The sequence below is a fragment of the Sminthopsis crassicaudata genome, chromosome 1 (genome assembly GCF_048593235.1).
Source record: "Sminthopsis crassicaudata isolate SCR6 chromosome 1, ASM4859323v1, whole genome shotgun sequence".
NCBI classification, from domain to species: Eukaryota; Metazoa; Chordata; class Mammalia; order Dasyuromorphia; family Dasyuridae; genus Sminthopsis; species Sminthopsis crassicaudata.
Genome location: NC_133617.1, coordinates 546,997,867 through 547,012,407, shown reverse-complemented (window position 1 = coordinate 547,012,407; position 14,541 = coordinate 546,997,867). Strand labels below are relative to the sequence as shown.

The 14,541-nt window shown below is 33.9% G+C and overlaps 1 protein-coding gene across 5 annotated transcripts in view; it reads left to right on the top strand.

Annotated features, from left to right (window-relative positions):
- The window catches only part of KCNN2 (potassium calcium-activated channel subfamily N member 2), a 213,430-nt gene that overhangs the window by 179,579 nt on the left and 19,310 nt on the right, over nt 1-14,541 (top strand). For all 5 annotated transcript variants that reach the window (XM_074281989.1, XM_074281988.1, XM_074281990.1 and 2 more), the window contains one exon: nt 11,566-11,676. In XM_074281989.1, coding sequence (XP_074138090.1) covers nt 11,566-11,676 — 111 coding nt within the window. The remainder of the gene's footprint in view (nt 1-11,565; nt 11,677-14,541) is intronic.

Genomic DNA, 14,541 nt, shown 5'->3' with positions numbered 1-14,541 from the left:
GTATATTCATACCCACATATGATAATTGACTCGAGACCCCAGAAAAATTCTAGCAATGTATGCCTTCAAACAACACAATTGTATTGCCTATTAACCCCTAAGGCAAAATTAAATCTTTTAATCTATTAATAGTCTATTATTACTTCTTCCCATTGTTTCTTAATCATGTCTGGTACATCTAAGTGACCCCACAGACTTGGACCATGGAGTTTTCTTAGAAAAGAAACTGGAATGTTTTGCCATTTCCATCTCCAATGTGTCCCTATTTTTAATAAATGAGGAATTAAGGCAAATGGGTTAAGTGATTTGCTCAGAGTCATGCAGTTAGTTCAATGTTTGAGGCCACATTTGGACTCAGATCTTCCTGACTCCAGGCCCAACACTATCCACTATTCCACCTAGCTGTTCTCTATTATTACTAAGGTGATTCAAACATGTAATGTCAATAAATACTATTTTAACAGAAAGAAATTTCATAATTTTCACATGATAAGTAAATGATCTCAAATGTAATTATATGAAAGTAATTTTATTCACTTTAAAACAAATATTTCCTATTAAATATTTTAAGTTTTTGAACATTTTACCATATTCTTTAGAAAATTTAATTAATAACCTAATAGCATCCAGATTTAAAGAGGTTACTTTTCTAATAATATTTCTGATAAAAATCATTTCCCAAATTTTACAATATAAAAAATTAATGTATTTAAAACATGAAATAAAACTTATTATCAATCAGATATCAATTCAGTTAAATGTATTTTCAAATTATCTTACATAATTACTCATTTTATGACTTTTGGCATTTTAAACTGTCAGTCAAAACCAGTAGAGAGTACTTATACAGGAATAGTACTAAATGCTTTATAGTTATTTGATACAACAATTTTAGTAGGTATGTGTTATGATTTTTCCCCTTACAGATTATGAAACTGAGGTAACCAGAAGTGAAGTAATTTGTGTAAGGTCACACAGCTGATACATTTCTTTTTTAATTATTTTTAACTTTTTTATTTATTTAAATGTTCTTACTATTCTATTTTTCCAATTACATGTAAAGATAAGTTTTCAACATTCATCTTATAAGATTTTGAATTTCAGATTTTCATTTCTCCCTCCCTTCCCTTCCCCCTCTCTAAGACAGCAATCTGATATAGGTTATACATGTACAATCATTTTAAACACATTTCTGTATTAGTTATGTTGTGAAAGAAAAGTGCAAACAAAAGGAAAACCCACAAGAAAGAAAAAAGCAAAAATATGTTTTAAGCTGAAAATAGTTTGCTTCAATCAGCATTTGGTGTTCATAGTTCCTCATTCTGGATGCCGATGGCATTTTTCATCCCAAATCTGTTGAAATTGTCTTGGATCAATGTATTGTTGAGAAGCATAAAGTCTCTCAGAGTTGATAATTACATAGTCTTGCTGTTACTGTGTACAATGTTCTAGTTCTGCTCACTTCACTCATGTAAGTCTTTTCACTCAGAATCAGGTCATGTAGGTTTTTCTGAAATCATCTTGTTCATCATTTCTTATAGAAAATAATATTCCATTGCACTCACATACCATAACTTTTTTTAGCCATTCACCAATTTATGGGCATCTACTCAATTTCTAATTCCTTGCCAACAAAAAAAAGAGCTGCTATAAATAGTTTTGCACATATTGGTCCTTTCTCTTTTTTATGATCTCTTTAGTATAAAACCCTGATAGTGAAACTACTGGATCAAAGGTTGTGCGCAGTTTGATACTTTTTTATAGCTTTTTATTGACAAAAAATATGCATGGGTAATTTTTCAACATTGATCCTTGCAAAAACTTCTTATTCCAACATTTCCCCTCCTTCCTTCCACCCCCTCCCCTAGATGGGAGGTAGTCCTATACATGTTAAATATGTTAAAGTATATATTAAGTACAATATATGTATATGTATTTACACAGTTATCTTGCTGCACAAGAAAAATCGGATTTAGAAAGAAGGTAAAAATAACCTGAGAAGAAAAACAAAAAATGCAAGCATACAATAACAGAAAGAGTAGAAATGCTCTGTTGTGGTCCACATTTATTTCCCAGTGTTCTTTCACTAGGTGTAGCTGACTCTGTTCATTACAGATCAATTGAACTGTTTGGATCCTCCCATTGTTGAAGATAGCCACTTCCATCCTCCAGGTTCTGCTCATTTCACTTAGCATATAAGTTCATGTAAGTCTCTCTAAGCTTCTCTGTATTCATCCTCATGGCCATCTCTTACAGAACAATAATATTCCATAACATTCATATGCCACAATTTCCTAAGCCATTCTCCAATTGATAGACATCCATTCAATTTTTGCTATTCTTTGAACACAGTTCCAAATTGTTCTCAAAAATGGCTGGATCAGTTCACAATTCCATCAACAATGCATTAGAGTTCCAGTTTTCCAGATCCTCTCCAATATTCATCATTACTTTTTTCTGTCATCTTAACCAATCTGATATATGGAATTGATACCTCTGAGTTTTTTCTTAATTGCATTTCTCTAGTCAGTAGTAATTTAGAGCATTTTTTCATATGACTACAGATGGCTTTAATTTCTCCATTTGTCTGCTCGCATTCTTTGGCCATTTGCCAATTGAGGAATTCTTATAAATTTGACTTGATTCTCTATATATTTTAGAAATAAGGCCTTTATCAGAAACACTTGGCGTAAAAATTGTTTCCCAACTTTCTACTTCCCTTCTAATCTTAGCTGCAATAGTTTCCTATGTGCAAAACCTTCTTAATTTAGTGTAATCAAAATTATCCATTTTGCATTTCATAATGTTTTCTAATTCTTTGGCCACAAATTCCTTCCTTCTTCAAATATTTAACAGGTTAGGCTATCCCTTGTCCTCCTAATTTGAGTATAGTATCATCCTTTGTATCTAAATCATGAACCCATTTTGACTTTGTATAGTGTGTGAGATGCTGGTCTATGACTAGGTTCTGCCTTACTATTTTCCAGTTTTCCTAGAAATTTTCATCAAATAGCGAGTTCTTATCTGGGAGGCTGGAGTCTTTCAGTTTACCAAATACTAGATTACCATAGTCATTGGCTAGCAGGAGCCACCTGCTAGTGACTGCTGGGATTTAATTCTGACCAGCAGAATAGATCATGTCATGTGAGAGGACGATAATGATGCAAGGAGACTTGAGAGGCAATTACAATGATCTCTTACCTCTGATTTGTTTCATTTCTACACAGAATATATTTTTCTAAGTACAGCAAGGTTATTATTGTTTAAAAAAAAACATACATTCTTTCTCAAACAACATATGCATTAGTAAATTGGTTTTATGACATATTTCTGACTCTGGGTTATGTTGGTCTTTCCTTGGGCCTGTTAGCTGTACTTGAAAGAGTAAGATAAAGATTGTAATAACAAAACATACCTTTAGTTTCTCTAGTGTGCTATAATGTGGGATATTACTGAGGGAGATGGAGAACAGACCTTCCCCAATGGTGCTTTTGACCCCTTTGACCTTTTTACAAGATTTTTGGGTTCCACACTTAAGCATGGTTCTCCATAATTGACTATTGTTTTTGTGTACCTAATCTATTCTGTTGATCCTCTCCACTCTATTTTGTTTGGTTTTCTTTGGCAAGGCAATAGGGGTTAAGTGAGTTGCCCAGGGTCACAAAACTAGTGTTAAGTGTCTGAGGCTGGATTTGAACTCAAGTCCTTCTGACTTCAGGGATGGTGCTCTATCTAGTCTGCAATCTGTCTCCACCACTCTTTCTTAGCCAGTACCAAATGGTTTTGATGACTGCCACTTCATAATATAGATGACTAGGCCACCTTCCTTTGAATGTTTTTTCATTAATCCCCTTGACATATTGAATTCTGTACATCTCTGGAGCTAGTGTTTTGTTACTGTGACTTAGTCATATCTTCAGTCTCGTTTCCTGATTTGGGACTGCCTACGTCTGGCCCATTTTGTACTTGTTGATAAAGGGATACCTTTTTGGTCCTAATTTTGATTTCTTGCAAGTTCCCCCCTCCATATATAATATAATAACAATATATTAATAATTAATATTATTATTGCCCATTATTATATAAATAATAATATTTATTATTATTTAGTCAAAGCACAATTGTTTTTAGAACTCTTGAATCCTAGAATTAAAGCACTTCATTTTTTAGTCTCCACTCACATTGCTACTGGCCTCTGGTCACCTGGGAGCATCCATAGAGTACCATTGACTCTCCAGTCCTCTAGAGCTTCCCTTTCAGAGCTCTACTAACATTTGGTCCTTCAGTAACAGTGATGTTGGCTTCAGCTACCACTAGAGAATTCTTAATCAGAATTTGCAAGCTTCCAATCTCTTTATCTGCACTTCCTTTTTAAATTTTTTTTAAATCTGTGCTGCTATTGGCTCTCTTTACAATTCTAGGTATATAACTTTTTTTTTTTAAATCTGGGATGGATAAAAGTGTTTAATGTTAATTATCTTGGATTTCTTGTTCACAATTCCATTTGGTATCTTTTTTTAGATCTTTGCCAAAGTATATGTAGAAATGACTAATATGGAAATATGTTTAAAATGATTGTACATGTATAACCTATATCAAATTGCTTTCTATCTTGGGGAGAGAAGAGTTAGGGGAGAGAGGGAGAAAAAATTTGGAACTCAAATCTTATAAAAATGAATGTTGATTGGAAAATAGTACTTTTGAATTTTAAAAAATAAAGTATATGTAGGCTCTTCAGAATCTTTTCCTATCTTCATTTTAATCAAAAGTAGGACACCCATCATTCTTTCTAAAACTCCAATTGCTGAAGATCATCTGAATATTATATTCTCATACTAAAAATATAATATTATGAATCCTTCTCCTTAATATATCTTACTTGCTAAGACTGGTGGATAATATTCATATGATCATTAAACAAGTTGAATTAAACACACATAACTGTGTTTAGGAAATTTCCCCCCAACACCTAAAGTAGAAGAATAAACAGAAAAATAGTTAATTGTAAAGAATCCTCAATTTTCAGCCCAGACTTTATCTTATTCTAGATAAACTGAGGAGTCTATTATATGAAAAGAAGATAACAAGATAACAACAAATTATTCTTTTGGTTCTGCTCCTATCTTCTCTGCCTTCTTTTATTTCTCCTGTACTAATAAGTTTCTCATTCTCTATTTCTTTACTCTAATCATAGTTACATAATGTAGAAACTCAGTAAAGAAAGACTTTTGCTTTCTAACATTTATTACTATGAATTTAGCATCAGTCCCAACAATTGAAAGTAATTGAACACAGAAATTCCTAGGTTTCATCTTTCTACTTCCTCTTCAGTTTAGAATAAACATTGGTGATAATTTAATACTTCAAAAATCCCATGGTTTCATCATGTCTTTATAAATTACTTTTGTCATAAAAATTTGTGACTTTGTAGCTAGCTAGGCTTGTGCTCATAAGTTTCTACAAACAGTAGTCTAACTCGCCAACTAGATTAATGCTCGAAACATTTCCAACCTGATAGAAGATCTGCCATAGTTTGTTTTCCATTAGAAAATCTTTGGAGAAAATGGGGTCACTAACACAATGAGACATTGGAATAAGACTAGACTACAAGATGCCAACCATATCATAGAACATGAATGCCTTTTAATTTTTGTTTTACTGCAAGCTGTGTTGAATTTGTAAACACTATTAATACAGTTGTAATTTTCAAAACAAGGGATACAAACATGAGTAAAATGATGTCTTTTGAATGTACCACCTAAAATTATTTCTGTGATAAATCAATTAACATAAACATCAATTAACTTAGGATATACCTATAAAGAACTTAATAAATCATGATTAGCTAAGGTAACACAGAAGGGAAAATCATTTTAAATATGAAACAGAAGCTTTTTGAACACATCACTTGAATCTGGGCCTCAGTTTCCTAGATAGACTGGACTGCATTTTCCATAAGCCTATTACTAGCCTAAATAGTTGATGATCAAGGAATCATGCTTGCTTCCTTTCTTATGTTATTGAGTGACTTCATAGGATTTTGGATACAAATTACCTTTCTGGCTTTCTGAAATGTCATATTAAAAAAAATAATATTCTACATAGTTACTGCACAGCCATGTATGTGTTACTAAAAGAATAAGATACGAGGGACAACAGTACTAGGAAAGGTGGGTTCCCTTTTCCTGAATTTTTCTATTTAGGTAAATGTTGCATTCAAATCAATGATGTGATCGTTCAGACGGATAGTGGTTTTAAAGGAAACTTAAATATCTGTTAGTCCAGATGATTCCTTTTCCAAATACAAGCCTTATTTGATGAATAAGAAAACAGAATCCCAGAGACAATGCAACTTACCTAAAGTCACACAGGCATTAAAGAATTGGGCCATTGTTAGGATTATTAAGAACAGAGAAGTTGAACACCTTAAATGACTTTCAAAAATTAATAGGAGATATCCAATGGATGCGTCCAGTGTTAGGCTTAACTACCAATCAACTACAATCTCTATATGACATTTTAAGGGGAGACAGTGCTTTAAATTCACCACGCCAGCTTACAAAAGAAGCACAAAAGGCTTTGAGAGAAGTTGAACTGGCTTTATCCAATGTGGTTGAAAGAGTCACTCAAAAACCCTTGGAAATATCAGTTTTTGCTACAAAAGAGGCACCCACAGCAGTCATTCATCAAGGAGACAGAGTGATTGAGTGGGTGAACCTCCCAGCACAACCAGAACAAAGCCTTACACCTTACCCAGTGCTTGTGGCTAGGATTTTATTAAAGGCTATTAAGAGAGTAACACAATTATCTGGAATAAGTCCTGAAAAAATATACACATTCTATGCTAACGCACAAATTAATGTATGCTGTGAGACCATCCCAGAATGGCAAATTTTATTGACCACCGCTCCAAATTTTGCACATGGATCTCCATTAAAGATTACCCAGCTACTACATAATTGGCGATGGATTTTTGAAGAAAAGGTTTCTAAGGTTCCTCTTAAAGGACCAACAATCTTTACAGATGCCTCCAAAGAAAATATTTGTGCCATATACTCTCATGATTTAACCATAAAGAGAGTAATCAGGACTCCTTTTCAATCCACTCAACAGAATGAATTATTTGCTATCATGCTAGCTCTTAATTATTACCCAGGAGACGTAAATATAATTACTGATTCAGCCTATTCAGTAGGTGTAGTACAAAGAATTGCCACAGCCCAAATAAAATTTGCAGCCTCTAATATTTATCAGCTCTTTAAGGAACTTCAAGAGCAAGTGAGAAAACATCCAGGCAAGATTTATATCTTGCATGTCCACTCACATAGTGGACTTCCAGGTCCCATTTTTGATGGAAATTCAAAGGCAGATAGCCTCCTAACCATGTTAGCCAGTAGTCCTTTATTTCAGGAAGCACAAGAATCTCATTCTAAATATCATCAGGCTGCTCGAGCTTTACGTTTACAATTTGGAATCACAAGAGAGGAAGCTAGGAGCATAGTAAAAAGCTGTACAGCTTGTCTTCCTTTCCACGCTCCTACACTCCCTCCAGGGAAGAATCCTCGTGGTTTGAGACCCAATGAAATCTGGCAAATGGATGTGACCCATTATAAATCTTTTGGTCGTCTATCTTTTATTCATGTCGTGGTAGACACCTTTTCAGGATTCACATTTGCAATGCCAGCAGCAAAAGAGACAGCCCGAGTGGTCACTGAATTCCTTATACAGGCTTTTGCAATTATGGGTGTGCCACAAGCAATAAAAACAGACAATGGACCTGCATATACGTCCAAACATTTTACACACTTTTGTGCACAGTATAAGATTTTACATACCACGGGCATACCCTTTAATCCTCAAGGGCAGGCAATAGTAGAGAGAAGAAACAGAGATATTAAGACACTCCTCCAAAAACAAAAGAAAGGGGGAGCCACAGGTAGCCCTAGGGAACTTCTAAATTTAGTTCTCTATACCATTAATTTTCTAATTTTTGACAAAGATGCACTGGCTCCGGCAGACAGGTTTTATAACCCACCAGAAGGGCAGTGTCCAGTGCGAGCATCTCCACTGTCCTTAGATAATCGCCAGGTGATGTGGAGAGATCCAGAAAGTGGTGAATGGAAGGGACCAGATAGGTTAACTGCCTGGGGGAGAGGGTTTGCTTGTATTTCTTCAGCAGGAGAAGGAATCAGATGGGTGCCAACGAGTCATATTCGCCTTATCCATCAGAGAGAGACAGAAAAAGAGAAAGACCTCAAAATAAAGGAGAAGATCTAAGAAACATCTGACACTGAAAGAGCATGGATAATAAGAAGACTGTTAAAGAACTTTAAAACCAGCAGGAATCATTGGACTTCCTCACACAAGATGAGACTAATGGACAATGGACTTATGGACATTTATAAATTTTCAATTTATGATTATGTTATATACTTCTAGCATGTGTTATGTTACTATGTTACTATGTGCTTATGTAATTTATGTAATTATCTGTAATACTTCCCATATTGATGGATTTATGTTTCAAGGTCATTTATGTAATTATCTGTAATACTTCCCATATTGATGGATTTATGTTTCAAGGTCATGACTGTCCTATGTTCTAAATCAAAAGAAAGGGGGAGATGTTAGGATTACTAAGTGAGAACTCAGGTTGTCTGGACAGTGACAAGGTGAGAATTCAGGTTTTCTGGACAATTACAAGGTGAGAACTCAGGTTGACTTGATAGAGGGGGCAAGCTCATTGGCTAGGGTGGTTCTTCCCAGAAGCCCTTGCATTATCCCACGCCCATTCTCTGGGAGGATAAAAGACACAATATTGGGCCTGGAGAGCAGATCGGCCTGGAGAAGGATAAGAGCTGGAGGAGATTCAGAGCCAGGATTAAAGAGAAAGACTCTGCATTGCATCAGGCTTGACCGGGCTCTCTGCAGGAAGGGAAGTCACTTCTAAGGACAAGAGTTAACAGCAACTGCCTGGAGACAACGGTTCACTACAGGAAGAAGAATCTGTCCGAGAGATTTGAGTAGACACAGCAGATCTCTTCCCAGAGAGTGATCCGGCGGCTTCTAGAGACGACAGCTCGTTACAGGCCATGATTTGAATACAGATTTTTCTGATTCTAAATCTTGTGTTCTTTTCATTGTTTTATACTGCCTTTCATGTGGCATAGGTAGGAAAGAATGAATAGAAAAATAATTTATTAAGCACTTAAGATGTTCCAAGCACTATACTAGGCAAAGCAAAGACAGTCCTTACTCTCAAGAAATTTTTATTTTAATAGGAGAGACAATATTTATTGAGGAAGAGCTTATTTTGGTAGGAATTTTCTTGGAATTGTGAGTGGGATTTTAGGGAAGTAAACTGACCTCTAAAAACAATGACAGAATTGATTTGATCATGGTTCATGATTCTAAACCTAAAAGATGTGGGTAGAAAAAATATACATAGATGTACATAGGCAAAGTAGTGGGCAAGAAAGCTGGAGAAGAGGGGAAACCAAGAAGAGAGAATGAAGTAATGAATAGTTTGGACTTTCCTAAAATAGTGTTCTAAGCCATCAGTCTGAATACTGAAGTGAATTTTCCTGTAGGATGGGATCCTGAGTATTAGTGGTAGGGAGATTGAAAAGGAATTTGCGAAGGAGCTAGCTAGAGAAGAGGGAGGGGGAAATAGCTTTACTATTTTGGAATTGAAAAAAAGAAATTCAATGTTCCTAAAGACCAAGATGTTTTTATTTACATAATTTTGGGCTTCTGTTGACATTTCTGAAGATATGGACTTGCAATTAAAATCCGTAATCCTGGTTAGCTGTATTGCTTCCCTCTTATCTAATGAAAAATGCTAAAAATCCCTGGCTGTTAGGAATTTCAGGCTGGAACAGCCTTCCATGATCTGTTACCTCTTCTCTAACCTCATCTGATAGAATTCCTATGATGCATATTTCTAACAAAACTGGCCTATTCTTGCCTTCATTCCCCTGCTAAATGTCCTCTTTATTCATCTAGACCTATTAAATTTCCTATGCGTCATTTAAACCTAAACTCAAATGCCTCTTGTTCAATGAAGTTTCTCTGATCCTTCCTCTAAGGAACAACCTTTTTACCTTTGCATTCACACAACACCTTATTTTGCATCTCTTTGATACACTTCTATATAACATTGCATATTACAATTATCTGGGTTTGAATAATTTTCTCTTAAGCTTCATAAGGAAAGGGTCTATTTCATATCCAAAATTGTACCTCACACTTATCACAGTGTTTTGTATGCAATGGGTATATAACGAATGTTTATTTAATGAGAAAGAAAGGACAGAGAACAAGCTTGTCATATTCCAGGAACTGTGCTAAGCATTTTACAAATATTTTCTTTTGATCCTCACAACAACCATGAAATAAGTATCATTATTATCTCCATTTGACAGTTTGGGAAACTGTAACTGACAGAGGCAAAGTGACTTATTCAGTGCCGTACAGCTTAATAAATATTTGAAGCTGAATTTGAACTCAGGTTTTCTTAATTCTATGCCAAATGCTATATCGCCTACCTGCCTAAATGAACCAACAATGAATTGGAATTGAAAATTCCAAGAACTTGAGTTGAATCTTCACTATAACACATGCATATACCTTGGTATCACAAAATAAATATGTAGTATGGAGGAAGGTATTGTCTAGTATTAAAATATGTGCATGTATAAAAAGTAATATTAATAAAGATCTCATTACTTGTACCCTTCTGCATATTACTCCCTAAAGAGCTACTTGCTTTTCCTTCTATGTAATCCAGCTCAGCCTGTACCTAAATGAATTCTTGTACCTGATTTCTGAGTGACCCATGACTTGACCAGTCCTGTCTTCCTTCTAACATTCCTCTACCTATATTGAAGTTGGGCTTCATCTTCCAAAGACAAAGTATCCCAATTTCCCATGGATAAAATTCCCTTTCCCTTGTAATACCACTGTTCAGTGAACACATACTATATTGTATAAAGGCATCAGTAATGTATTTTTCCTCATCCCTGCTAAAAGGGACTCGGCTCCATTCAAAATAATAAATATTCAGTCTGCAGCTGACTCATTACCAGAAAAATGATGATAATTGATCCTTTTATTCTTATTTCCATCAAATGGGCACATGATAATTTTTTCTTATTTTTATAATCATTTTCAGAAGTAACACAATATATTTATTATTCTTAATATTTTCTTTAATTTCAGCAAATTGCTTTTGGTTTTTTCCAAATATAGCTAGCTACATGCATCTTTTTCTAATGGTAGACATGCAATATTTATAAATGTCTTTTTAATACCCTAAAAATCACATATAAATACTCATACTCTCTTCATTTCATATTGAGAGTATAATATTCAGTTATTCAAACATTATTCTCTCTATCTCTGCACAATACTTAATCACATATTCAATATTTGTACCAAAATGATGTTTCAATCTACAAGCAATGTACATGACACAATGCAGTTTTTCAACATAGGTGAAGAATCTTAAGCTATATGTGATGTTCCTGGTGATAACTCTGTGGGATTCTCTTTTGTCATCTACAGGGTGCTGGTTGTACTGCACTGGTGGTTGCTGTGGTTGCAAGGAAATTAGAACTTACCAAAGCTGAAAAACATGTGCATAATTTCATGATGGATACCCAGCTAACCAAAAGAGTAAGTCTATATTCCATATATCTGAAAAGAAGCTTTCTTTTTTGTGAATACTATAACTTTTAATTTACAGCTTGCCATTAAAATCAAATGATATCATTTATAATATTCTCTTGGAGTCAATGATCATATTTTCAAAGAAAGAAAATCATTTGTATTAGAGAAAAATGATCTCATAAACCTTGGAATTAGTACTGACTAAAGAAATAAACCAAACCAACACTAATGATTGATAAACATCTCATACTTCCATTATTCTGCAGGTTCTCCATGTTTGAAATTTTTGTAAGAAACAAAATAGAAATTTTTATTCAATAATTTTTATATTTTTTCTGTCCATTATAATCAACAGCACTACTTACTAGTAACCATGAGTATTTGATACTTTATTAGATTAAATCATCTCTGCTGACAGTTACCAAGGTTAGAGAAAATGAGATATAAAGATGAATTAATTACAAAGTAGTAAATGGTAATGGATATTTTTGTTTTAAGGCTAAGGGGAAACAAAGTAAAAATTTTCACTTAGCTTTTGTGCATGTATATATATATATGTACATTTCAAAATTGCACTTCATAGTCAAGCCATACAATGTGTCCAAAAATGTCAGTATTGTTATGATACCCTTAATGCCCAATATAATATATCCAATGAAACAAAGAAAATATAATGAATGTGTCATATTTATAAACTCAGAATAAATTATATCATGAAAATTATACTCAAAGTATTGTGAGGGAATTAAATACATTGTAAAGCTAAAGTAAAAATTCTCTGAAAGGACAATCATAATTTTTAAAATTTATCAAGAGTCAGAAAACAAACATACATGTAAATTATTGCTGGTCATGGATATGTCAAGAGTAATTGAGTTCTCAATAAGAACTGTATATGAGTATATTTAAATTCCTAAATAACATTTTGATTTCATTGATTATGTTATTTCCTCTAATAATGGAAGATACAACTCATTCATGTCTATGTGCCCTTCATACTCTTGTCCATTTTATACCATAAGTTCACAAGAGGTCCATCCAATGTGATGAAGGCTTTTCTTGCTTTTCCCTGACAGTGAACCATTTTGACTATTTACCAATTACTTTCCTACAATATATTTCCTTGATGAGATCCTTTAAATTTCATTCTTCTTAAAATGTCCTCATTGGTTAGAAATTTGTGCTATAGCCCAAATATGCAGAAAGGCATATTCAACACATGTCATTCTACTATTGCATTATGTGTAGTATTTATTTTCACTTTTTAGATATTTTTAATTAAAATTCCTCCAGCAATTCCTGGACTATAAGCTGTTCCCTTGGAGGTCCAGATAAATTTCTTCTGAATCCTTATACTAAAAGGCACACAAAATTAATCCTAATGGGCCATCCTTGCCACTTCAAGGGAAATCTAAATGAAATTACAAAATCACTTAAGAATAAGAGAGGAAAAGAAAAAGAAAAAGAAGGGAGGAAAACCCTAAACATGTATTGGATTCCTAATTGGTTTTAAACATTTATTATTGTGCAGTCATTCAGTTGTATCTGATTCTTCATGACCCCATGGACCATATAGCATACAAAACCCTCTTCCCTCTACTATTTCTCAAATTCTCTTCAAATTTGCATTTCATAAAACTATCCATCTTGCTACCCCCTTTTCTTTTTGCCTTCAATCTTTGTCAACATCAGTCTTTTCCAGTGAGTCCTGTCTTCTCATCATATGGTAAAATTTCAGTATTTGCCTTTATGATGATTATCCAAAATTAATTTATTTAAGTATTGACTGAATTGATGTTCAAAGGACTCTCAAAAGTCTTCTTTAGAACCACAACTTAAAAATGTTGATTCTCAACCTTCCTACTCTCACAATCATAATCATTGGCTTTGACTAAAACCATGGCTTTTAAACAGATCTCTATCAACAAGTTTATGCTCTCCAAATTGCCCATATTTTTCCTTCCAAAGAGTATCTTTTAATTTCATGGCTGCAATCATAATCTGCAGTAATCTTGAGTCTAAATATATAAAATGTGATATTGCTTCCATTTTTTCCCCTCTATTTGACAGAAAGTAACAGGTCCAGTTGCCATGAACTCAGTTTTTTTCATGTTAAGTTCAAGCCAGCTTTTACACTGTCCTCTTTTACCCTCATCAAGAGGTTTCTTAATTCTTTTTCACTTTCTGCCACCAGAGTGATATCTTCTGCATACCTGAGATCACTGATATTTCTCCCAGCAACCTTAATTCTGCCTTTTGATTCATCCATCCTAGCATTTTGCATGGTGTACTTTGCATATAAGTTAAATAAGGTAACAATATGCTATACTTCTCAGTTTTAAACCAAATTAGTTGTTCTGTGTACTGTTCTAACTATTCTTGATCTGTGTGCTGCTTCTTTAGGAGACAAATAAGATGATCTGGTACTTCTATCTCTTTGAAGACTTGCTTCAATTGTTGTGATCCAAATAGTCAAAGGCTTTAGGGTAGTCAATGAAACTTAAGGAGATCTTGTTTTCTATTACTCTCTTGCTTTCACTCTAACCTAATCTAATCCAATAAATTTTGCCAGTTTGAGCTCTAGTTCCTCTGAATCTTTGAAAACCAATCTTCACTTCTGATATACTTGGTTCACATATTATTAAAGCAGTAACTTAAACATAACTTGCTGATTTGTGAAATTAGTTCACTTATTTGATGGTTTGAACATTCTTTTCCCCTTCTATAGGGATTGGGATGTAAATGGATCTTTTCCAATCCAGTGGCTACTGTTGAATTGTTGGCAGATTTTTTACTTTTTTTTTTTTTTGAGTTGGTATATTTAGGGAAGCACTATAACAGCATCATCTTATATGATTTTAAATAGCTTAG